Source organism: Dendropsophus ebraccatus, chromosome 8 (assembly GCF_027789765.1).
Source record: "Dendropsophus ebraccatus isolate aDenEbr1 chromosome 8, aDenEbr1.pat, whole genome shotgun sequence".
Lineage (NCBI taxonomy): Eukaryota > Metazoa > Chordata > Amphibia > Anura > Hylidae > Dendropsophus > Dendropsophus ebraccatus.
Genome location: NC_091461.1, coordinates 114,992,875 through 115,019,578, shown reverse-complemented (window position 1 = coordinate 115,019,578; position 26,704 = coordinate 114,992,875). Strand labels below are relative to the sequence as shown.

The 26,704-nt window shown below is 39.8% G+C and overlaps 1 protein-coding gene across 18 annotated transcripts in view; it reads left to right on the top strand.

The window, feature by feature from the left end:
* The window catches only part of ADGRL2 (adhesion G protein-coupled receptor L2), a 179,555-nt gene extending 164,217 nt beyond the window's left edge, over positions 1–15,338 (top strand). For 7 of the 18 annotated variants that reach the window (XM_069981496.1, XM_069981493.1, XM_069981490.1 and 4 more), the window contains 5 exons: positions 3,472–3,640; positions 7,164–7,292; positions 7,654–7,750; positions 9,859–9,987; positions 13,215–15,338. In XM_069981496.1, coding sequence (XP_069837597.1) covers positions 3,472–3,640; positions 7,164–7,292; positions 7,654–7,750; positions 9,859–9,987; positions 13,215–13,969 — 1,279 coding nt within the window. In that variant the 3' untranslated portion in view covers positions 13,970–15,338. Of the gene's footprint in view, positions 1–3,471; positions 3,641–7,163; positions 7,293–7,653; positions 7,751–9,858; positions 9,988–10,181; positions 10,264–13,214 lie in introns of those variants that run through there. The other 11 variants (XM_069981501.1, XM_069981499.1, XM_069981500.1 and 8 more) reach the window with 6 other exon arrangements.
* The last annotated feature ends 11,366 nt before the right edge of the window (positions 15,339–26,704 follow it).

Sequence of the window (26,704 nt, the reverse complement as noted above, 5' to 3'; positions counted from 1 at the left end):
TGGGAAGAAACCAGGAGTTTAAAAGTCTTAGTGTCTTAGTCTTAGTTGTCGTCCTCAGTGTTATTGTGTGGTCATTTATTAAAAAAAAAAAAAAAAGTATGATAGTATCAATGCCAAGCCAAAGAACAATAGGTGCTGAAAGGGTTGTATAGCCGGTGCTTACGAGATGTTATAAGATGATGATTTGAAGTCTGTAAAGGAAAAATTAGGTTAGTAGCTTAAGATCATTTTTGTGAATTTTTGAAAGCAACTGAAACCAAGAAGGCTAAAACCTAGTTGTTAGTTTAGTAATTCCTGATCAATTGGGAAGCCTAGACAAAAAAAAAACAGTGCAGCAGCAACCTACAGGTGCAAGTGCTTGCCATATATACTCTCCCTGGCATACACACTATAAAAACTTGCTCTATAGATATTAAAAAATGAGGATCTTAGCAAACTATTAGATCAAAGTGTCCTACTCTTGGATTTTCAGGCTAGTATTGGCCTCTCCTGAGTTAAAAAGGCCTACAACTGGGAAGATAGGATCCTAATTTTTTTTAATATCTATAGAGCAGGTTTTTATCGTGTGTATGGCGGGGGCAGTATATATACAGTAAGCACCTGCACCTGTAGGTTGCTGTTGCACTTTCTGTTTTCTTTTCTGTACTTAAACCACATGCAGCCTGCAATCTGCAGTGTAAACAGAGGCATAGAGGTGTGGACAATTTTTCCTTTTTTTTTTTTTTTTTTTTCAATTGGGAAGCCTAACCTTGGAAATGGAAAGGTGTTATGACCCCATCCATGAGGTGTTAGGCTTTTGTCATTCAGGTCCACACCATCGGACATTGTTATTTGCTTTGGGGAGAAAGTTGCCCGTATGTCTCTAATAACTGTCGTTAGTTATTGCTGCTGGCCTCCCTATACATGCGAACATTCGGCACCTCTGGGAGGCCACCATACACTTAATACTGTCAGCTGACTTTAATTTATGGTGTATGGGCACCATTTGGCTTTTCTGAGCATGAGTAATATGGTCTTATACAATAGACCACTTTAGCTGAGCCTGCATATTCTGGTGGGATTGACCAGCCATCTACTGTGTATGGGAGCCTCCCAACTCTCTGTCTCTCAACTGCACTTGTCATGGGAGTTAGGGTTGGGCATGTTGTATTTCAACATGTCCAATCCTTTTCTTCTCCGAAAGATAAGCTGCCGATAGATTAGTCTTGCAGCCTTTACTCCCTTCTCCAGAATACAAACATGTTTGCTGTGCTCCCCAAACTTGAGGGATGGTGAAGGGATACAAACAGGACTTTAGTAGTAGCCCATGGCAATAGGAGGTGGGCAGTTTGGGTTATCTGTCTGGTTGTCTAGTCTGTAGTAGAATTTGAGCTTAACCGCACAAGACCTCAGAGCAGTAACCACCAGGGCATAGGCTTGTCTTTCTGTGCTATAATAATAATCTCCTCATTGCATGTTGCATGATGGTAGAGAGGTTTTTGTTTTAGCATCTCTCTCTTTCTTTCCTCTTCCTCCCTTTGTCTCATCAACTCCAGTAATTATCGTGTATGCGACGGCTACTATAATACGGACTTACCTGGGTAAGGTGAAGCCTTACGTTAACAATTCTAGCATGATCTTAACTAATAGAACAATTTTTAATCCCTATTCCAAACCCCAATATATATATTTTTCATAATTTGAAAACGCATAACTCCGACCCACTTCCCTTACTTTTTTTTATATTTTTGCCTTGTGTATAAAAATTCAGCTTTTTCTCTGCTCCACTTCTGTCTCTAACAATTTGATTTCTCTCCTCTGCTTGTAATGCTCTCTAGATATGAAGATAATAAGCCTTTTATCAAGTAAGAGACCATTAGCTAGATGTGGAATGCCCTAACTGAAACCTTCCTTGTCCTCCATTCCATCTCAGTTTTTTTTTTTTTTTCTGTTCATTTTTAGTTGGGTTATACATAGCAATGTCCCAGTCCTGTCTCTAGTCTCGTGTTTGTCTCCACCATCCATGTTCTCTATTTTGTCTCCCCCCTCATTGTGGTTGTCAGGTTGTGCTTCATTACTTTCTCGGTGTATTTTAATATTCATTTCAGCTTTTTGTGATGAGACATCATAAGCATAAAAGTGAACTCTAGATATGTGAATAGTAAAATTGGAATCGGGACCTATAGGTTTTCCCTTAAAGTTGAGTTGTTGATGAAAGCTGCTTTGTAATAGACTATAGTTCACACTCTTGATTTACATAAGTGCTATCAATAACCCTATAGATAAATGTTTTTTGCTCTGATTTTCAGTTTACTGATCTGATCAGCCAATGTATTAAGGACCCTTCCAGATACATTAAAAGGGGTTATCTAGTGCTACAAAAACAAAACATGGTCTTTTTTTCCAGATACAGCACCACTCTTGCCTCTAGTTTGGGTGCAGGTTTTGAAACTTAATTCCATTGAAGTGAATAAAGCTTAGTTGCAAACCCCTCCTGAACTGGAGACAAGAGTGGGGTTGTCTCGGGAAGAAAGTGGCCATGTTTTTGTAGTGCTGGATAACTCCTTTGAGGTGACTGAGTATTTGTAACCCAACAGCTCATCTTCCCCATAAAAGTTTTTAGGGGTGAGAAGAACAAACCACTGCCAGATACCTTTTGGCTCTTTCAACATGAGCGATTCTTCTTTCCCCACTGTTTCTAGGAAGGGAGGTGGCACAAACCCATACACATAAAATTGTTGGTCGATTGCACATAAATCATTACGTTTGGCTGACTTTACTCTTCTTTTTATGGTTAACAGTGATATAATAGTGACCACGAATATTGTCATTTCCACTAGGTGCATTAAATTTTAGTTGTCCTGTAAAAAAGTTTGTAACAGTCCTATTATTTGAATTGAACGTTCTTCACATTAAATTCTAAGTCCAGCATTGGTCTCCCACCCCCATTGGTGCGGGGACACATCGTTGCTACGGTGCAGGACACTAACTGAAGCCACTGTCCAATGCTAGCAAGTGCCATGCTCGAGACCTGTTCTGTTGAACAAGAAAACAAAAAGACGCAAGGCATAGATCTTTGTATTGACCAGTTCTTGAAGCTTATCAGAGCCACATCCCCGATTTTATGGCCAGCTGGGCGACGACAATAAAGGGCACATGGGAATAAATTTCAAATGGCATGTTTGACTGTTACTCATAGCACTTTGTATGTAAATCAGTTTACAAATTTTGAATTTGAATGTTCTATAACGATACTTTATCTCAATGTAGAGCAACTCTTCCTCTTTTTATTCACAGAAGCTGGTCATTCTCATATCTGATATATCATTATTGACAATCTGCATTACAACAGTGTTGACAACTTTTTTGTAGCTTGATACATTTAAGAGAAGGATCAAAATCTGACATTTTGTAAATCCTGGAAAAATTAATGTTTCAAAAATATTTATGTGACTAGCTTCAATAATAGTCCTCATCCTTGTCTCTCCTTAGGTCCTGGGTTCTTGGTGCTTTCGCCCTCATGTGTCTGCTCGGTGTTACGTGGTCTTTCGGCCTGTTCCTCATCAATGAGGAGACTGTTGTAATGACGTACCTCTTCACAGTGTTCAACGCCTTCCAAGGAATGTTTATTTTTATATTTCACTGTGCCCTTCAGAAGAAAGTAAGTGTCTGATGAATGACATTTTAACACATTGAAGTGTTTGTTTGCATATGTGTAACGTTTACAGTATTGAGCAGTGTTTTCTTGAAGGCAATGTCCATCACAAAATTTTGTTCTTTTTATCTAGAGTAAATTTTGATTATTTCTACAGCTGATTGGTCCAAAGTCATGTTGGTTTGAGACCAAAAATAAAACCTATTGCTGTATGTAAACTATAGCTAAGGACTTGGCCTTTCCACTGAATGATCTTCATGTAATACAGTGCAACTTCATGAGACAGCCCTTGTAGCCTTTTGGGTAAAAATTTTCCGGGGACCAGAAATTATTCTCCTTTATACTTCCAGAGCTCTGCTTTTGTTTTTAGCACATCTTGGAAGTATACATTCACGTGCAGGCGTAGCTTGGCCCATACGCAATAATGACCTAAAACATCCCTCCTCTTGTCTTAGAAGGTATGCTTCTGAGACATGCTGAGGATGGCAGTGGACCGGAGCTCAACAGGAAATACCTTTTCTGCTATCTGGAAAACCCCTTTAAGGGCATGGCACACAAGAATTCTAAAGGAGGTCTTTCCAAAATTAAAACATATCACTTATCCACAATATCAGTGGAAGTCTGAACACTGGAACCTCCACCGATCATGAGGGGGCCCTTGTGCTCACAGTGAATGGAGCACTCGCTCACTATGGGATTATCCTCAGCAACCCCATGGCAAGTGAAAAAGGTGTCAATTAAACAAGCATGCTGGTTCCTTCACCCTAGGACAAACCACACGATTTCATGGTCTGTGAGGGTCTCGGCAGTCAAACCCCACCAGTCAGAGTGGAATCTTGGTATAACCCCTTTATTCTCTATAATTTTGATAATCTAACATCTGACAGGAGAGATTTTGATGTTTTACACTTCATCAAAGTACATGGCTTGTCTAAAGATCTCCTTAAATCATACAATCAGTATTTTATGGTGAAATCCTGTTCTTCTCTGCATATTTGATCCTTGTTTTCTTTTCTTTCTTTTTTTTTTTTTGTGTTTTTTTCTTTTTTTTTTTATCTCTGGTCTCTAGTATTTTTTTTTTTTTTTTATTCCATTATTACTAGTCGGTCACCAAATTGAGCTAGAATTGTGAAAGTGAAAACTATTATGTTTCTGACTTGACAAGATGATAACGTTGCGTTTCTATCCGCTCCTAGCAAGCTGTAATTTTACCAGTAATGACAGAGGGATGTGCAATACAGACAGATAATGTGCATTCCTAGCAATATAGGTATGAAGAGAGCTGGTTCTGGCAACGGGGGTTATTTGGGCAAAATACCGCTTTGATTGGTATTGTCCTAGTTCTGAGATGTTTTGAGGCAGTTAATATCCATTACGGTTCCAACTCGAATTCTCAAGACGGTGTCTCTCGAGGTAATTCTAAACTACAAGTTCCATCATGCCTTTCTGTTAGACGGGTCTAGTGGTTCTGCAAAAATCGGAAAATAACTTAGTCTTGATCCCTATCGTAGGTCAACATTGTGCAATTTCTACAGCTATTTTTAAAGGAAAGTATATTGTACAATGAGTCATGGGAGCTTTATGTGGCTGCAGATATGCGATAATTTTATTCCATAAAGAAAGCTTTATTTTCCCAGCTTTAAAATTGCTTAAGGATATGGCAGTATAAAAATACTCTAGGCTGAAACAGACACTGCCGGCATTCACAGACATACAGATCTTTCACAATCCTGTTGGGCACTGACAGTGAGATAAGGTCATGGTCTTGGAGGATAGTCATTTTCTTGTGCATAACAGACTTTCTCTGTGTTACTCTCCTGTCATTTTGTGCAAGAAAATAATTTGCACCAAGACACAGAGGAAATGAAAAATTAAATTCGACTCTTACATTGTTTTCAGCTTTCGAAAAGTTGGGGATTTCAGCTTTTTTGAAAGAGTATTGATTTACATGAAGGTTGCTATTGGCCGAAATTACTCACTATCCTTTTCTAATCATTTTGACCCATTCTGTCTCCTGGAGTATATATTTAAGGGAAAAGCAACCCAGCTTTGGGCCAGATATCTAGTTAGGCTGTTGGTTACAACTAGTAGAAAATGTAGAAAATAGGAGAGTAGTATATTTCACAGCACTGTACTTTATCATCCCTCATGTTTGGCCTTGTCTCTATTGGGATTCACAATCTCGTTTCCAACTTAATTTATTAGTACTGTATGTCTTTGGAGGGCGGGGGGAACATACAAATTCCGTACAGATGTTGCCCCCAGGACTTTTGGTATGTTGAGTGTAGGAATTGACTGGTATGCCAAAGAATCTGGTTGATTGGGGGTCCAAGCTGGGCTATATATGTATATTTTTCAGTGTATGTAAGGGACAGAAACAACTATATGATTTTTGGATACTCTTTTGAGGCTGCTTCTCATTCTTTAGGTCTTTTTCAAACAAACTTTTATATTACGGATGCAAGTGCCAGTCCAACCCTGGATCTAATGACCATCACGGCATCCTACGTCCTTTACTTTAGGTCTCCAGGCTTCAGTCAGGCCAGGACTTATACCTGTAATACGGACACAAACACATGTCATGCTTATACTAAAACTGGCTAATGATCTAAGGTGTATGGCAGCATCTGAACCCTCTGACAACTTATGTCTGTAGACGGGGGGTTGGGCTTGCTGGATTTTTGCAAACCAGCACCAGAGCACACATGACCAATCAACTGTCAAATGTTCATGGGTCAGATGGACCAATCGGCCAACAATTAGGGCCCGTTCACACTACGGAAACAGCGCTGAAATTCCGCTCGCAATCCCCGCCTGCAGATTCCACGCAGAATCCTGCCTGCTATCTCTTTCAATGGGAGGCCTTGCGCACCTCCACTCTCCGCTCATAGAATTGACATGTCAGTTCTTTGAGTGGAGAGGGGCAGAGGCACACGAGACGTCTTATTGAAAGAGACAGCAGGCCGGATTCGGTGTACAATTTCGACGCCGATTATGTAGTTTGAACGGGCCCTAAGTCATAAAGCAATGTGTACAGTTTACCCGTTACAATGTAGCAAGATTGTGCTTGCAGAGATGCTGTTATTTGGATGTTAATGGCATAGCACTGATTTTTCCTAGACCTCCTTTCAATTTAGTTGCCCTTTTATCGCAACTTTAATGATCTGTATTAACTTTAATTGTAATCATTTTATGATCGGGGTGTCTTTTATGGTGGAAATAACCATAATAATTTCAGCCTTGTGCCAGCGTCAGTCTAAAGTAGCTTTGCTGTGATCCTTTGAATTCCAGTTCAGTCAAAAGTTGAGCTAATGAAAGAAACTTTTATATTTCATTATGACCCTAGAGAGCTGCTACACGAGACAGATGCTAATTAAGTTCTCCAAGAATGTCAGCTGCTACTTTTGTTGACTTTACCGCAGTAAATCAATGGCCGAATAAACAAACCCATTAAAAATCGCTAGATGAAAGGGACCCACGCTCCACTTTTATATCTCTGCCTTGTTTAACCTGTATATCCCTTTCACAGGTACGTAAGGAGTACAGCAAGTGTTTCAGGCACACTTACTGCTGTGGTGGTCTTCCAACCGAAAGCCCTCACAGCGTGGTGAAAGCTTCGACTGCAAGAACCAGCGCTCGATATTCCTCTGGCACCCAGGTAACAAAGAAGTTGACAGCGTTTTTAATTAACCTTATTTATAGCAACCCTTTAGAGACTCACAGTTCAGATACACTAATTGTCTCCTCATTACAGTCATCTAGACGGCAAATACAGCTTCCCCCCCCCCTGTCTTTTTCACCTAGTCGATTCCCTTTTAAAATCTTTTCTGCGGGTCTTTTTGATTTATGTAATACTCTGCACCCTCCTAAACCTATTTCATAATAATCAATTAGCCTTAACTGCATCTAATGTAATTGCCGCATAATGGTGCACTGTGCAATAAGCGGGAAAGGAAAAATCCAAAAATTTATTATTTTGTTTTGTTTTTGTTTTTTTTTATTATTTTTGTTGCCAACAGAGCCGAATCAGAAGAATGTGGAATGACACAGTGAGAAAGCAATCTGAATCTTCCTTTATCTCAGGTGACATAAACAGCACATCCACACTTAACCAAGGTAACTACCCACATTCCATTGTGGTCGTCAATTATTTCCATTGATCTTACCCCGGCCTTGTTTTATCAAGTTTTGTAAATTTTAATAGTTTTGGGGGGAGTTTTGCCAAGAGTGGCACCTGATGCCTATTTACAGAAGCAGTTGTAGGATATAGCTCCCAGAAGTGCCTCTGGGGAGTACCATATCATGAGTCTTTCTCCATCAGCCACATCTGTGTGGTAAAATAGAGGCCAATAGATATAAATTGGGGGAAGGCGGGTTGTTGTAGTTTTAGACACCTGTTTCTAAGGCCTGGCTCCAACATCAACCTTTGCATCCAGTATAGAACTTTAAGTGTATAAATTGAAAGGGCAACTATCATCACTTGTATGCTGCCCAAACCACGATTCATCAAGGTGGTCCCCAGTTGTTTCTCTCGACTCTAAAAGCCATAATGTATAGCTTTCTCACCACACCTATACAAGAAGAAAGGGATCAAGGCTGAAGCCTTGGGGGGCCACCCCAGTGACTTATTGGGTCAAGATAGAGGTGATGATAACTTCTCTCTAAAGAAGGGGCACAGTTTTATTGCACAAAAAGGGTTGTTGAACAACAAAAAAAAATTGTAATGGTTTTCAAAAGTAAATGAATAAAATATGCCATAAACTTTAAAGATGGCCACCCTGTTGTGGGGTGCTGACAGTGGAACTTCTACTGTGTAACGTTTTCTGAGCAAAAAATATGGATGTGCTATTCACAGGATATGTTATCAATCACTGATGAGCTTTGCAGTAGTGGGGGCAACATAAAACTTCAGCCCAGCTCTTATTCAAGTGGGCAGTTACTGAACAGCCGATCACTTGGGTGCTGGGGGTCAGCACCTTGCCTATTAGTGACTGATGAGCTACACTGTGGCTAGTAATTAAAATATTATAAAAATATTATTAAAATATAAGTTTCATTCATTTACATATAAAAACCTACCTTTTATTTCTATTGATTCTTAATGATATTTTAAAGTTTTTATTTCATTTAGAATTTTATTGGCCCTTTAATAGGTTAGACTCACTTTATGATTTTGTATATATTAATTGTATTTAAAATTTGTATGAAACCTTTTATATACTTGGCAAATCAAAATTGGATCCATGTGTATTTTGGAGCTTTATTTCATAAGAGAACATTTTTCCTTAGAAGTACAGCTCTGTTTGGTAGAGGTCACAGCCAAACAATCTAACACACTTTTTTATTTTATAATTTCCATTTTTTTTTTATTACTTTTGTGTAATTTTTATTCACATTTTGTTATTTTAAGTAAGTATTTGCCATGGAACAGTTCTCTTTTTTTTTTTTTTTCTTTTTTTTTTTAATACTCTTGAGCTCAACATTGTTAATAGCCAACAATGAAATTTGTTACCACAACTGTTGGAATTTGTTTTGCATGTATGTTTTTGTTTTTTATTTTGTGTTAAAACGTGCTTGGAATACTGTCCGCCTTTCGCAGCATGTCTCTTTTGCATAAGTAATGCCCTTTTTTTGGCAAATTTTATCTTGCTCTCTCCATATTTGTTTTTCTTTTCCCTTTTTTCTTAGTTTTTTTTATTACCATTTTTTTTTTTTTTTTTTTATTAACACAGATGTTTCCATTAGGGATTGCCCCAATGCTAAAATATTCATTAAACCTAGAATTCCCTCTTTGCTGGCAAAAAAGAAGGTTCCATTTTTTTTTTTTTTCCTAGCTGCAGCATCTTGAAACATTACGTCAATTTCCTTGCCTTTAATTACCCGTCTTGTCTGACAGTAATTCTGTGTAAATTATTAAATGTCATTCTCGGATGGTGTTTACTTTAGGGAATTTTTTAAGGCACCTGTGAATTAGTAAAACTTTGCCACAATGCTCCATTTTCTCTTACAAATTAGCTGTTCAAACATAATCCCGTGTTTCGAACTGAATTATATTTAACAAGTGCAGAGCTGCTCATCAACGCCTATAGCTTTTTTTTATGACCATTTTATTTTTTTTTTAAATATATATATATTTTTATTTAAATTTATTTTTGGGAAAGAGGGCTGTTTGTGCTTCTTGACGTCACATGAACTGATGTCTTTATTTTTTTTCTCTACCTTAGGAATGACTGGCAATTATCTACTAACAAACCCTCTTCTTCGACCCCACGGCACTAACAACCCCTATAACACACTGCTCGCCGAAACTGTTGTATGTAATACCCCTACTGCTCCTGTGTTTAACCCACCAGGTGTGCTACTACTTAATTCATTCGTTCTTTTGCTCACCACATTCCTTAAGATAAAAACTTTTAGACCTGCAGTTCTTTCTCTATCCTAAGTATTAACAGACATGCAGCACTGTCTATGCCGGCCTCTTACAACTGCACTATATTATAGTGTTGTTACCGGTATTTACCTATAATTATCCATGTTTTTAACACAGGTGGCATAAATCTTAATATACTATTTCAGGACTGACACTGAAGGTCCAAGAGTCCACCATCAAGATATTTTTCCCCGTAGAGGTACAGCTCTCTATCATACTAGGCGCAGTTTTAGCTTTGAGGAATTTTACGCTTTTGGACTAGATTGATTATTGCACATTGGCGTGAAGCATTGTGCAATATGTTACCGGCGCAGACTATAGTATAGTGCAGCTTCATGCCGGTCTATGAGCCATAATGTCTACACTTTTTTTTTTTTTTCCTTGATAATCCTACAGTAGTACTAGTACACCTTTATAGTTGTGTTAGTGTTTAGTGTTTGTTGTATATTGATATATAGAAGACAATTTTTTCATCCGTTGTTCTGCTAATTGTAAAACATGTAACACTTAATTCGATTTTAACGTCAGTCTGTCCTTTCTGTTCTCTTGTTTTTTATTTTTTATCTTTTTGTTTGTTTTTTTTGTTTTTTTTCTTACTTATGCTTTCCTCTAGCGAACTACAGAGAGACAAGTATGGGAGTAAAACTTAACTTTGCCTATCAAATGTAAATTTTTTCAGCATGGTTTTTAAACAGGCACATTTAAAACATAATTCTCAATCATGAAATAGACTCAGCGGGCAAGTGGTTCACAATCTGTATTCAAAGTCATAGTAAAATTAATTTTCAAATTGAATCTGGACTTTTTGTCTACATTTGGAATAACAGCAATGGATATACTACAATCTCCTTTGGTAATATATTTGCAATGCTGAAATAATTTGCTGTTTTTTAAGGAGTGCTGTCAAGCAGAAATGTTTTATTTGCTTATCATTCCTACATTTCCCACAGTAATCTTGCTACAGGCTAAGGAAAGACTTCTAGTGAATTACCTGAAAAAAAAGATTCTACAAATGAGAGAAACTATTTTCTTATGTGCTTGTTGCAGCACGTCAGAGAAAGTGACCTATTTCTCTGTACAATGTAATGTATTGGGGTAAAAATAAAATTTTGAAGCAAAAAAAATTAATACTCTGGAAATTTCAAATCAAATTTGAAATTTAAAAATCTATAATTAGGAATAGCATTCCTTTTTTGTTATCGACACAAAGCCTGTTTAGCAACTCTCATTTATTTCAGTCATTGATTTTTGCACACCTTTGATATCTGCACGGTGCAGAATATTTAATTTTTATTACCGATTTTTCCTTGTGATCAATTTTATACACATTTCTTATATCACAGTTAAGTCATCTGAACAAAAATATAGACCAAAGAAAACCAAAATGCAAGTTGGTCAAAAGTGGGAAAAGATTCTGTAGCGTTTTTAAAAATGTATAGAAATAATGTGGTAGGCAAGACCCACTTTTTTTTTTTTTTTTTTTTTATTCTGTACATTGGTAATCTATAGAAATGTTTGGTAGTATTTCATTATAAAGTAATGCTTTATAATGAAGAATTTTTTTTTAATTCAACAGTGTGTTCGTTACGTGTCTTACTCGTCTGTTGACATCTATTACGCCAGTAATGTCTTTATTGGTTAAAATTAAAGTTATTAGTCGACTGTTGCTGTTTTTGAGAATGTTACAACCCTTTCTCACTTAAACCAATTTGCATTTTAAACTCTGTGCCTTGTTAACAGGCTGCAGCCTTAAGCATGGTCATTGTAGCAGCCACGTCTCCCATTGTTCCATTCTCTTCCAAGCCTTGCATAAGATGCAGTAGCTTTATAGGCTGTTTGCAAGATACAAAAATAAATAAATAAAATAAAAAATTTAAATACCATGACTTTTTTTTTCTTCATATTTTTCTTAGTCAAGTGATTTTTATCCAAACCAAACCGTACTTTTTCTTCCATTTCTTCTTTTTTTTTTCTCTTTATTAATTAATGTGTACCATACATCATTTTGTCTACAACTCAGAGCATGTTTCTTTCCATAAGGAGACCATTCCGTCCACATGCCCAGTAGACTTTTTGCCAGTTTCGTACATGAGACAGCATGGCAGAGACGTCTTCTCATTACTACATCCAGTATTTATTTGGTTAATTTCTGTGAACCCTTGCTTACAGAAATTCCTGGCATTTCTGCATTTTGACCTTGGTGCCCGGTGCTCACCCTGGGCTTTTAACACTTTACTTAGCCTGCGTGGGTTCACTCCGCAGTATCACTGTGACCGATGCCGACAACAGGGGCTTCTGGCAAACTCTTGACTTCTAAAAGCCTGGAGCCGAGGCTTGCGGATGGAGTACTAGTGAACTCTAGAACATTAACCAGAAACAAAAAGCTGTTTATTGCTAGTAATCCTTTTTGCTGAACCCTTGCTCTAAATAAGTTGCTGAGAAACCTAGTAATCCATCTTGTTGCAATAAATCGTTTTACTTTCTTTTATACATCAGCTACACTTAGCCCAGATAGCCTGAGCAGACAGACATAATGTGAGTGTGCACAGTGAGTCATTTCCACCTGCTCCGTCATGTCGTGGATGATGCTTGTGGGACCTTGTTGTCTCTTGCGTGAAAGGTGGCTGTCCTTGTTTCTCATGACTTCCGTGTATTTGTCCATTTTCCATTCCTTTTCTTTTCTTTATTATTTTTTTTATTTTATTTTTTTCCTTTTTTTTTTCCTTTCATTTTTTTTGCACCCCAGAAAAGGGAAACATTAGAGACATTGTTAAATTAGTTGCTTGCCAGTTTGTTGGTTTATGTTGTACATTTGCCTATGATTTTATGTATCTGTTTAGTTTTTATTTTATATATATATATTTATTCTTTACCTTTTAGTGTTGTTTAGGACAAAATTCCATGATGAAATATTCATTTTCGAGAATGAGAAATTTACAAAAATTATAATCCAGTCCTCTTAGCTTTACTATAGCACATATGATACATTAGCCCGGTGCGATTCTCAATTTGTTATTGAAACAAATTGCTGTTTACAAAAAAAAAAACCTTTGTCCTAGACGACATTAAAATTTGTTGTAGTTAAAATGCTTGACCGTTTGAACAAAATATCCCCTAAATTGTATATATTTTTGTTTCATTCTCTTTCAGGACATTCACTGAACCATGTCAGGGATTCAAGTGCCATGGATACTCTACCGCTAAATGGTAACTTTAACAACAGCTACTCTCTACGGAATGGGGACTACGGTGACGGAGTGCAAGTTGTGGACTGTGGACTAAGTCTGAATGATACAGCATTTGAAAAAATGATAATTTCAGAACTAGTGCACAACAATCTGCGGTGTAGTAGCAAGAACCATAATTTGGAGAGGAACCTGCCTGTCAAAACTGTTATCGGGGGAAGCAGCAGTGAAGACGACGCCATAGTAGCTGATGCTTCCTCCTTAATGCACGGTGATAACCCTGGGCTGGAGCTTCACCACAAAGAGCTAGAAGCCCCACTTATTCCTCAGCGGACTCACTCTCTTCTGTATCACCCACAGAAAAAAGTGAAGACCGAAGGAACGGACAGCTATGTGTCACAGTTAACCGCCGAAGCCGACGACAATCTTCAATCCCCAAATAGAGACTCCCTCTACACTAGTATGCCCAACCTACGGGACTCTCCTTACCCAGAGAGTAGCCCCGACGTTGAAGAGGATTTATCGCCCTCTAGGAAGAGTGAAAACGAGGACGTTTATTATAAAAGCATGCCAAATCTTGGAGCTGGTCACCATCTTCAAATGTACTACCAGATAAGCAGGGGCAATAGCGATGGTTACATTATCCCCATAAACAAAGAAGGCTGCGTTCCTGAAGGAGATGTCAGAGAAGGACAAATGCAGTTAGTCACAAGTCTTTAATAAAAAGAGAAAAAGATTTTTAGGAGTGCAAACGGCTCTTGCAGGTATTAAAAAAAAGACTCTTAATTTCTTCGACTGAGGCCACCTTATTTGTGATTGGCATTCTTGTAAGGACTCACAGCTCTCCATTGTGTAGGAAAGTGATGGACAATTTTCAGTTCTGTGAATTTTTTTTTTTAATAAATTAAAAATGGAAAAAAAAAAAAACAACAAAAAACTTTGTATATACACAGAGTATACTAAGATTATTTGTTACAAAGCAAAGAGGTACCAACACGGTATTTAAAAAAAAATAAAAGTTAATAAATCTGCTGCTGAAATAAAGACTTTTTGGAGGATAAATTAAATACAATCGGCAAATCCAGCCATTTGCTGCAGCAGCTCCAGAACCTGGTTTGTAAATACGGTTGCCATTTTGTGAGGCCTGCATTGTATTATATACAAGATGTAGGCTCCGAAATCCTGTGGGATAGATTTACTGTACCATACTGTTTCTGAGTAGTCTGCAGGATGTTTTTGTTTTGTTTTGGGTTTTTTTTTTCTCCTCCTCACTGCAGATCCTTTCCATTAAGGCAAAGAATAAAGAACATGTCTAACCACTAGCAATCAAGCCACTGGCCTTATTTCATATGTTTTCTCAACTGTACAATGAACTGTTATCATGGAAAAAAAAATAATGACAAAATAAATTCTATTTTGTTCTATTGCTAGGGTGAAATTTGTGTCCAAATGTTGATGAAATAATTTTAAAATTGATAAAAAATATTGTGGAAAATCTCGATTGCACAAAGTCTTTTTGTTTAGTTTTTCCCTTTTTATTTTTTATTACACGCTTGTTTAATGTTCTATTAAATGAGACGATTCTAATGCATCATCACCATTTAATTTTTCATGACATTTTTGGTCCACGTTAATATTTAAGATTTTTTTGTTTGTTTTTAATTTGATGCCAAATGCTTTGTTTTTAATTTTTTTTAAGAGCCTTTATTGTATATTCAGGAGCCAATGTTGCCGTTTAATTGCACAAATTAGGTAAATCTGGCAAAATATTGAACAGGGATTCTTGGCACAAGCTTCTTCTATAAATTCTGAAATAAGCGGTGCCTGACCTATATAAATATATATATATTTTTTAAATAACAGTCTGGAATATTACTCCATGATCTTTTCTGCCTATGTTTAGCCATTAATTTATTTTATAATTAAAGCATTGTGTACATTTTCAGTGAAAATTTCATTTCTTTTAATTTTGTTCTTTTTTTTTTTTTTCTTTTAAACTTCAGCTGTTAATAAGAGCCCATCACTAATATCCAATGTAAAGATTAACACCTGTTTGACAGTAAATAAATGTGAATTTTTTTTTCAAAAATGCTACTGCTGTTTTTATGGTTTGTAGGGTTGAAACAGGCTGTTCCGAGAGTCCTTTGTTGACTTACTGTAGGGATAGTGAGAACTTAGCATACTTGACAATAAAACCTCTTTACTTTTGTAATGAAAGTCTTCTATCCATTACTTGCGCTAAATTTTCTGAATGTTTTGGGGTTCTTTTCACACACACACATTTGCTTTTGTCCTACAGATTTCAGATCTAATTTTTGTCAATAATTCATCTGTCCAGATAGTATTCATACATTCATGTGTTTACAATCAAAGGAATCGATTGCCGCCAGACAGCGCCACTCTTGTTCATAGACTTCATCTGGTGTTGCAGCTTAGCCAATTCAAGTAAATAAGCCAGTAGAGAAGAGTGGTGCTGTTTATAGAAAGAGGCAGATCCTTTCTCATGCAACCTGATTGGAAGAATATTGTTAGGTTTCACCTCCTTAGGATCGACAAACCTTCATTGCTATATCGGTGGGTATCCCACTTCTGACACCAGGTAGCTGCTTTCGCTGGGGTGCTGCAGCGAAACTTTGTGGCTGAGGGGGATTATGTTTATATAAAAGGCAGATTATTATTATTAATTTATTTTATTTTTATTTATTTTATTTTTTTGGGGGGGTATGTTTTTCATTTTAAGCAACTAGACATTCTACGTCGATGGCCTCTCCTTGGGGTCAGACTATCAATTTTTCACCAGTAAGTGTCCCACTCCCAAGACCAGGCTACTTGTGCTGCTGCATGATGGTGTATAATGGTGATTTTTTTTTTTTGGAGGGGGGGACGATTTTCTTATCTAATAAAACCTCTTTAAAGAAATCTTCCAAGATCACACATTATTGGCCTGTGTGGTTAGGATTAGAGATGATAGAAAAGGGCCAAAGTTTAGGTTTGTATGAACCCGAACCATCGGCATTTGAGTCCCGCTGCCTTTCCATTCCATGGGGAAGGCGGAGGCAGCCCGAGTACCGTCTGGAAAACAGGGATACAGCCTATTACTTAGGTTGTATCCCTGTTTTCCAGGTGGTACTCGGGCTGTCTTCACCTTCCCTACGGAACGGGAAGACAGCGAAAGTCAAATGCCGATGGTTCGTACGAACCTGAACTTCAGCCCTGTTCGATCATCCCTAGTTAGGATCCGACAATCACTGTTTGGTTGGTGTCCCACTGTTGAGACCAGGCAGCAGCTGTAGCTAGAAAACTACAGTAATAACATTCTTGTTCATGACAATGTGCTTGGTACTTAATTCCACCACAAGGTCCAATGAAACAATAATAATGAACTCTAAGGAGAAGCCATCATAACAAATGATCTTCATGATCTGGAGTAACCATAACAAACCATTAAAAAAAAAAAAAAACAACCCGGAAATCTTATTGCAGGTTCATGCCATATTTAATCTTAAGTTGCTCAATCCTTTAAGATTCTCTCTTGTTTCCTTTTAGCCAAGCCAAAAGTTTCCGTGTATGGAGGGATCAGGAGAGGTCATTGTTTTCCATGTACATACAGCAGATACCTTTTAGTCTAACAACACCCACAATAGTTACCATCCTTTAAAATTTAGCTTGAATTCACAATACACAATTGGCACCAGCTCATCACACTTGGTGGAATTGCACTTTTATATTTTGCCATGAACTTTACCAAAAAAGTAAGTTGAGTATTGTAGTTGAATGAAGTATTCAACAGTTCTATATCATTTTGGCTTTGTTGTCTACAAGATCTGCCTGAGTGACCTGCAATATATCCTGTGTCTGGATAGAATACTGATTGGCTATAGCAAAGTTAAGTAGGCTTCTCTGCAAGATATGAGTCATGAACACCTTAGGGGGGCTTCAAGTCCTAGCAATTCCCCAGCCACTCCTCAGCCTTCAAAATATAAGACAAAATGGACATTTACATGTATAATTTTTTTTTGTCAAAACCAGCCAGGGCAAGGGGGAATTTGAACAGGAGTAGGAACTTCCCTCTCCCCATACCTCTGATGAGTGTCGGGGTGGGCCTAGGGGTCCCCGCTGGCACTCTATATTTACAAAATTTTTGACCAAGGAAGACTTGTTTCCTGTGCTTCTTACCAGTTACTGTTGAGATATGCCTTTTGTATCATCTGCCATGAGGACAAAGAAGATTGACAAACTAGCATATGGAGGTGTATAAGCCGTGCAATGCTCCATGGAAAAGAGTATGCAAATTAGCTCATTCGATGGAGAAAATTTGGTATATAGAGCCACCTTACAGTCAAAGTTCAATCATTAAAGGGGCTTAAACAGGCTTAGAGGAATATGGCTGCCTTCTTCCAGAACCCTCCCTTGTCTTCTGTTTGGGTGTGGGTCTTGCAGCTTGGTTCTACTAAAGTGAATTGAGCTGAATTGCAATACCAGACATTACCTAAAGACAGGGGTGCTGCTGTTTCTAAATTTTTCTCAACTTGGATAACTCCTTTTAAAGAGAATACGTCATCTCCAATTCACATTACAAACTGATGACTCTGTTGGGTAGCAGCTAGGCCAAGGCCCCCCCCCCCCCCCCCCCCCCCCGAGAGTAGGGTCAAGGGAGGGAGTAAGGAGGTGTTACATCTTGCTACACTTCAGAAGCTTGGGAAAGCTTTCTTCTCCATACTGGAAACACAGACAGATGTATGAAAAGTACTATGGGTCCCCTTGACCTGACAGTTGTGTCAGGCAGCTGGAAAAGTTTCAGTTGAAAGATTCCCATTAAGGGTACAAACACACAGGGCAGATCCGCAGCGGATTTCTGTAATTTTGGATTTCTGCAAAATCTGCTGCGGATCCCTGGTCTGTAGTTTCTATGGGAGGCACACTCGCTTTACGCTGCAAGTATGTAAGGCAACCGCCCTGTTAAAGTGACTGTACCACCAGGCCCAGGATGAAGCACTGGAGGCGGGCCGACCCACCCTTAGTGGGGGAAATCCTAGCCCCTCTATGATAGGGTTCCATTGATTCTAATGGAGTCATGTCATGGAGGGGCTGGGGTTTCTTCCCACTAAGGGTGGGTCGGCCCGCCTCCAGTACTTTGGCCTGGGCCTGGTGGTACAGTCACTTTAACCCCTGCCGGCCGGAGCATACTGCACCTGCTCCAGGCTCTGGCTTTCTTCGGGGGTTCCAGGCGTCTGGACGTCCTGCTTAGCCAATCAGTGCGCTGTGGTGGGGCAGCACACTGATTGGCTGACCGGGACATCCAGCCGGGAACCCCCAAAGCAAGCATGGAGCAGGTGCAGTATGCTCCAGCCAGCAGGGGTTAACGGGAAGGTCTCCTTACATATTTGCAGCTGGAAGTCAATCCCGCTGTGACTATGTTTTCCCATAAAACTACAGGCCAGGGATCCGCAGCGGATTTAGCAGTGAATCATCCGTAATCATAAAACGTGATTAGGGATTAAATGTCAAGCCAGAATCTCCTCTATGTTTCCAACATTGTAAGGGAAACTACCTCCAGAAGGTGGCACTAGATTAAATTCTTTTCCTTCCTATTTGCCAAACATACAGAGACAGACTCTATTACTGAATAGAGAGATGTTGCAATCTGGAAGTTTTGGCATTTGATTATCAGTGGCTGAAGAAGTTGGATGCAGCTGTAGGGCTACCTGAAAAACGTGGATACAGACATAGACCATAGGCTGTATCCATGTTTTCCAGAACTTCCTAGGGCATCCAACTTCTTATGTTTAAAGCGACTCTGTACCCACAATCTGACCCCCCTAAACCACATGTACCTTCGGATAGCTGCTTTTAATCCAAGATCTGTCCTGTGGTCTGTTCGGCAGGTGATGCAGTTATTGTCCTAAAAAAATACTTTTAAATTTGAAGCCCCGTCCCCATGCCACTGAAACATTTTCTCCATGTTGAACATTGCACAGGTCCTTACCGATCCAGCCCATGTGCCGGGCTGCCACAGGTGGGGAATAGGAGGCAATATGCCTGGAGCAATCCTAATGATGAGGAGGGTGGGGAGGAGGGACGGAGGGGTGGTGCAAAGTTAGGGCACAGATACTACCGTTGGGCACTGGGCTTCAAGTTTAAAAGTATTTTTTTAGGACAATAACTGCATCACCTGCCGAACAGACCCCAGGACAGATCTTGGATTAAAAGCAGCTATCCGAAGGTACAAGCGGTTTGGGGGTGGGGGGCAGATCGTGGGTACAGAGTCACTTTAATACTGAACTCAATGGCCCAGAACAGGGAGGAGAGTTTATTTTGTAGTATATTTTTTTTCTTAGAGCCATATGTAGGTAAAATATCAGCCAGTAAACTGGGTCTTATATTATGGTTTTTTGCAACACAGATTTCCAGTGTGGGTATTTTCTGTTCTGGAAGTGATACTGAATCAATTATGACACAGGAGTAGTTCGGACTGTATAGTGTAACGGACTGAGTGCAGTTCTGTACAATATGTTGGCAGGACCATCGGGCCACGCAATGTCTTAATGGTCATCAACAGAAATGCATAAATATAATGTAAGTTTAAGGTAGTTTTCCCTTCAAGTCAGTGTTTCAATCCAACTAGGAGTCTTCGAACATGAGTGCCCATCTCCAGAGAGCTGATTTGGACTTATTGCCCATTATCAGTCTAGGACGATGACTGCTGAGAGGCCTATTATTGTGGGACCAAAGGGAGAATAATTTACTTTGAGGAGAGCATCGTAAACATGTATGGAGACTTATCGGCTCCACTGGGAATTCTGGGAAGTAAGGATATACAGAGTAGCTCTCACGCCAACTTTGTAATAACCCCCAAACAGCTGTTTGCATATGGGTAACTTTTCATTTTGGGGAGATTTCTGGCTTGGTATATATCCCCAGTTTTACTTTAAAGGGGTTATCCGGGTAACAAAAACAATATTGTAAACAATTTCCCTTTCCAATGCCACCCTATGTCTAATATGCATGTATAACCTATCCTGCACCCTTTCCCTGTTTTTTTTTTCTCTCATTCTTATCCACTCTGGATGTCTAAAAATCCTCTACTCTCGGTCTCCACTGACCACACTCATCTCCCTCTTCTTCCCCCCTCCCTTAGTCACAGGACATGTGATCTCTCTGGGGGCCAGGTTAATTGTCTATTGACTTGTTAACCCGGCCCCAGGAGACATCATCTGCATCATCTCCATGCACCTGTGCTGCTGTGTGGACTTACATGTGTCCTTGAGCCTAGGTTTCTGTAATATGAAAAGTTATAGTTCTATCTCTTCTTGCTGTCAGTGAATGCAGGTATATGTCCCTGTCTTTGTGTCTCAGCACTGCATATTGTAAGTGTTATGAATGTTCTTAGAGTCTGGTTGGAACTAGAATGTTTTCATTCACAGTCAGCAAGCAGAGATCTGAATCTACACTACACTCCCCACCCCCCTGTAAACAGATACCGTTATGCAGCATGTGCACGTCAGCTCTGCTACATCATCAGTTAGTATGGAATATATATTGGGGTGATCACAACAGTCTTGCGTTTACTGTGCAATAGTAATGACAGAAGTGGGCAGGAAAGAAAGCTAAGGAGGTGAATACGCAAATGGACCAATCTGGGAAATGCATGATGGGAAATGTAGTTTCCTATCTTGGTAATAGATCGGCTTTTAGAAAAACTTGTACCCCAGGAATGGCAGCAGGTAGAAAGACAGGAGATGGCTCAAAATACTCAAGGGGGGTTGGTGAGTAAGACCAGCTAGCATTTCATTTTTTTCGCTCTTAGGTGGATAATCCCTTTAAGACTCTGATTTGTAGTAAAAACTGACTTGAAGGAAAAGCTACATTGAAAAGGTCTTTGGAGAGAGCTACTTTGCATATCCTTTCTTGTCAGAATCCCCAGTGGCGCATGGATGGCCCATAAGTCTTCATATGGTTTTATGACGCTCTGCTCAAGGATTAGTATCCATTTAGTCCCAGTGAAAGAAAGAAAAAAAAAAAAAGTTGTGGTGCATTCAGTGATCTAATTGCATGTAAAAATCCATTATGACATGCTTAGGTCTAGTGCATACAGTCCTGGGAGATATGAGTGTGTCATTCCATATTTTTTCATACAATCAGATGTTTGCACTCCCTTTTTTTTTTTTTTTTTTTTTTGCTGCTCAAAAGAAATCATAAATTTAAGTTATTTCTATTTAAAAATCTCCATTCTTCCAGTACTTATCAGCTGATGTATGTCCTGCAGGAAATGGTGTATTTCTTTCAGTGTGAAACAGTGCTCTCTACTGCCACCTCTGTCCATCGCTCTTCCGGTGTACTCGGCTCTTTCCATCACTCCATAGAAAGGAATAGAGACACGGGTCACGGGCCGTACCCATAGCTCGATTCATAATACAGAAGCTGAGGCCCGATACAGAGGTCGGATCTCCCACTCTCCTACTTTTCCCCTATCCTGTGGATAGGGGAAAAGTTGTTTTTTTATTTTCCTGGAATGTCCCTTTAATTTCAAATTTGTTTCCCTTAAAATATCTGATATCTACAGTCTGACTGGTAAATCAGTAATCACTGATCTTCTTCAATGTAGAAACTTCACCTCATGTCCTAAATTTTCTATTTATTCATCCCTATATCAAACAACAGAGCGGAAAGCTATATTATATTTACATCTACAGTGAGATCTACTTTACTGTTCACCAGCCTCAGGGTGTTCAGCTCGGGAATTGCCCTTCTATCTTGGGTTCATGACCCCTTGGTCATTCATTCTCACCATCTTCCCAGCCCTGGAGCAGCCTCTGTGTCCCCCCTGGGTCTATAACTATTCCTATCCTCCGATACATCATGTTAGTTGTGTACATTAACACGGAAACATTCCGTCAATATTGTCAAACGAGTATCAAGTAGTTTGATCCGTGCAATGACCTGCAGCCCATATGAGCCTAATAGGTAATGCCTTGATCTCACTGGTGGGAGTAGGTGGTCAATAATGAAACGTCCACCTCTAAAACATATATGCGTATCATCGATCTTCTCAACTCTACACCTGTTACCTTTCACCTAACCGCCATCATCAGTCTATGTAAGTGAACATTATCTATGGCTGGTAAAGATCCCGGTACTGGATTGAAATACGTTTTTGATATATGGCTTCTACAAATAAAGCAGGATAACATGTCCTCATCTGTTCAACCTTAAAGGGGTTGGCCACTTTATTGTAAAATTGTTCAGTGTACAGTATTAGTGAGTGTACTCACTGTATATACTGACATCTGACTAAAATCTGAGTCCCCTCCTCCGGGCTGGGCTGCCCTGCTCTGTGGTGAATCTGTCCATAAGATGGCCGACATGGAGGAGCATGTGACCATGCTCTTCTTCAACTGAACACCCAGGCATATTCCGCCATCCGCATGAAGAATGAACCTGTTCAATATTTGGGAGGATGGTGGAATCTACCTGACCATAGAATGCAATCTATGGTACTGGGGGAGATGCCCACAGACGCGAGCGGGGGCGAGCTGCGGAATCCACGGCAAGTGATCTGACCGAATTCTTTAGTGTGTACATACGCAAAGCAAAGCCCTTCGTTATCTCTGCATTCGACTTGTTGGTCAGCTTCCTTTGAACTCTGTGCCACTCTGGGTGCCTGGAAAAGCTGGATCCATTCCTGCGAAACTTCTCCCAGTTTTCCAGGACTAGATCCAGCTTTTCCCAGCACCCAAAGAGGAGCGGCACAGAGCTCAACGGTAGCCAGCTGATTACACATTTTCTTTGGCTTCCAAACACTGTGCTATCTATTCTTGCTTCTCAGCAAGGTGTAATTTCACCCATGTGCCTTGGAGTTACTGAGGACTCAAGTTCTTCACTCAATTCACTCTCATAACCTAGGCAGAAGACCTATCTTAAGATCAAGGAAGTTGTAAAGTATCATGGTCCTTAAGCTTTTCTAGGTATTTTTTTTAATTATTATTATTTTTGCCCCCCTCAATACTGGACTCCACATCTGAACGCCATATGAGCGGAGCTGCTCTATAACACTTTCTAATGCCCTTCACAGCACAGGCCAACCATGACTTTTCCCCCATTTCCTCCCACCGCAGATTAGAGAGCAGCATTCTGGATGTAAATTCTCCGTACAGTCGTCGTGCTGAAAGATGGATACATTTCTTGAACGTTCTCCAACCCAAATATTTAATCTTCAGACTTTTCAAAGCAATTTAAAACCTCTTAAAATATAAAAGCATCTATTAAATGTGCCAGCAATTGTTCCGTGTGAGTGTTTCAATCCCGATATATTTCCAGCATCGACATCGTGTTTATAGAATCACTTCTCGGTGATGTAAAGATTTGCCTTAAAAGGGAGTGAAATTCGCACGGCTCATCTGTTCCTTCCCGACGTGTATAGAGTAGAGGCAGACATCAGCGCATCCTATAGCCGGTCACCTCGATGAAGGTTTTACCTCCGATCAGCTGGAAGGAATTCTTTTCACAGCCTGCCAACAAATCAACTCAGTTTGCTCCAGTCGTATCTTTTTACTAAGCAGCCTGTAGACCCGGCGTTCCCATCGATTTGCTCACATAACACTCATTTATATGAGAATCTAGCACGTCGAGTCCCTCAGGTAGTGATTGTCTTCAATTCTTTTTATTTGTTGAATCACTTGTAATAGGGAACCCCGGAAAATGACAGGGGGTGACCTTCTCGTCTTAGTCTCGAAGCATAAATCTTGGTTGTGTTTACAGAGGCAGCTGGAACTATATTATGGCGAGAAATGATGATTTTTCCGCTTGCCACCTAACATCTCCTGTCTCCGTGCCATTTATCTGTCGTAATGTACACTGTTGACTTTGCTATGACCTGTACCGCTGTTTTATCACGAGACCATGGCGAGAATCCAGGGGCTGTCATATTCACCTCAACGCGCAGTAATAAAACGGAGAAAATTGAAAAATGCTAAATTCGGTATTAGGTAAAACAAGGGGGTGTTTACACGCCAATGGTCTGCCGCCCAGGTACCGCTATAGGCCTGGTCCCGAATCAGTACACATTTGCATCTTATCACTATTTATGCTCCATGTACCATGCATTATTCCACATGATATACACCCTACGGCTCATATATTTAAGACGAATGAACATTCACGGAATACGCCATCAATGTCTGATACATGAGGGTCACATCTATTGTAAGGGCCCGTTCACGGAAAGGAATCCGCTCGGATAAACTCTAATAAAAAAGAATTGACATGTCAATTCTTTGGGAGGATGGCGGAATCTGCCTGAACATTGAATGAAGCCTATGGGACAGCCATATGTTTAAGTGGGAGTGCGCACATTATCCGCGCGGATTCCGTAGTGTCAATGGGCCCTAAGATTGGACTGTCTATTTTATATAATAATTCCTTTAACGATATAGCACCAACATATTCTGCAGCACTGTCATCAATCCACTTGGTCCTTGCTACCATTAGAGATCACTTTCTAAAGTGTGGGAGGAACACAACACGAATGTTGTCCTTAATGGGATTTGTACCCAAGACCCCATGAGGTTAATGGAAGTTACATAACTTACAATTTGCCTGATTTTGGCTTCCTACATACATGCAGCACTCTCTGTCCGGGGAGGGAGGGGTTACAGCTATGGAGAGATTACCTCCACAGTCCTGTCCTCTGATGCAAGCCTCAGCCTGAAGTGGATCTGCTCTGATTTGGAAGATGAGGGAGACTTCCTGGGTCAGAGTACAGTGCTGTAGACCACGCTGTGCTGGCCATGCCCCTCCCCCACTTGCCCTCCCACCGAGTACAGGGAGCTCTTTAACCAAAGCAATGCTCTTAAACCAAGTCACAATTTTGAAAAACTGAGAGCTTATAAATCAAAACGCTCTTAAACCAAGTTACTCTTAAACCAAGGTACCACTGTATATAGTTTTTAACATTTTCACATTGAGTGGCAGCAGTAAGGGATGACACAACTCCTCTGCTGCCATAAAAGGCTGTGTTGAAAACTGCAGGTCTGCTCAAGCCCTGGCACAATTACATATCCATAGAGCTGCTACGTGCAGCTGCTGAGCTTCCCCTGATGTCTATCTATTAAATGTTGATACTAGAATAGACATTACACTGGGGGAAGCTATCTGTGTCACTAGTGCTGCAGCCTCCCCTGATGTCTATATAATACATGTTACTATTAGAATAGCCATTACACTGGAGGGAGCTGTCTGTGTCACTAGTGCTGCAGCCTCCCCTGATATCTTTATGATATATGTAACCATTAGACTAGACATTACACTGGAGGGAGCTGTCTGTGTCACTGGTGCTGCAGCCTCCCCTGATGTCTATATATTACATTTTACCATTGGAATAGACATTACACATGGTGAATCTATCCATGTGTGCAGCTGTGGCTCCCTGCATAAATGGTGATTGGCAGTTAACCCCGATCACTCAGGTCGACCACATCTGCAGCACTCTTGACACAGACAGCTTCCCCCAGTGTAATGTCTATTCTAATGGTAACATGTAATTAATAGACATCAGGGGAGGCTCCATATCTGTATGCAGCAGTGCTAGTGATATCTAACTGTTTCGGAACCTAGGTCTGAACATCTCTGCAGTTCTTGACATAGCCACTGGTGGCAGCAGTGGGGCCAGGTTACCCTTTACTAGTGCCACTTAATGTAGGAAATTGAAGACATTTTTTTTCCTTTAATAAAATTATATCACAAAGTTAACTCAAAGCCAACCATCTTCTCCAATAGCTGGTATCTGAGCAACCTTCATTTCCAAGTGTTTAATTACTTAGATGCTGTCGTGAAGTATCTTAAGCGATTTTAGAGGGAGAGGGCCTCCTATATAAGATCATATAAGGACCCCAGCAATCACAGGGTGCACATGGGGCTCCCTGGCAGCCAGGGGTATAATAATTGCCCTCAGGGCGGCCATCTTTGTGTTAGGACCTGCACAAGATGCCTGTCGAATTTACACTGAAATATATTATGTAAGCAGTTCCATGTTCATGTTTCCTTGTGGGACCAATGAATGTTAAAAATATGTCCAATAAATAAGGGGGAAAATCCATGTTTTTTTCCTTACAAAATGTATATATACAGTAGATGTCACCACATCCATAAAAAGCCATCGGGTTCCTTGAAGTCCATGCACTAGGAAAACTTTTTCTTCAGCTTATTGTTGTGGGGTCTAAAAAACACAGTCTTTTACTGTGTGATAAAAATAACCGGTTCCTCCATTCGGCGGGGGTGGGTGGGGTGGAGTAAAGCTCCCATTTTTGAGATTGCAGAGACGTCCCAAAGATCAGACACTTATCTCCTTTCCCTTGGTTGGGGGATATGCTTTTGGTAGCAGGAATACCCCTTTAAGGTTAGAACTTTGCAATGTCTTCCAACATTCTCTTTCTGCAAAATGACAGGTTACCCCCATTG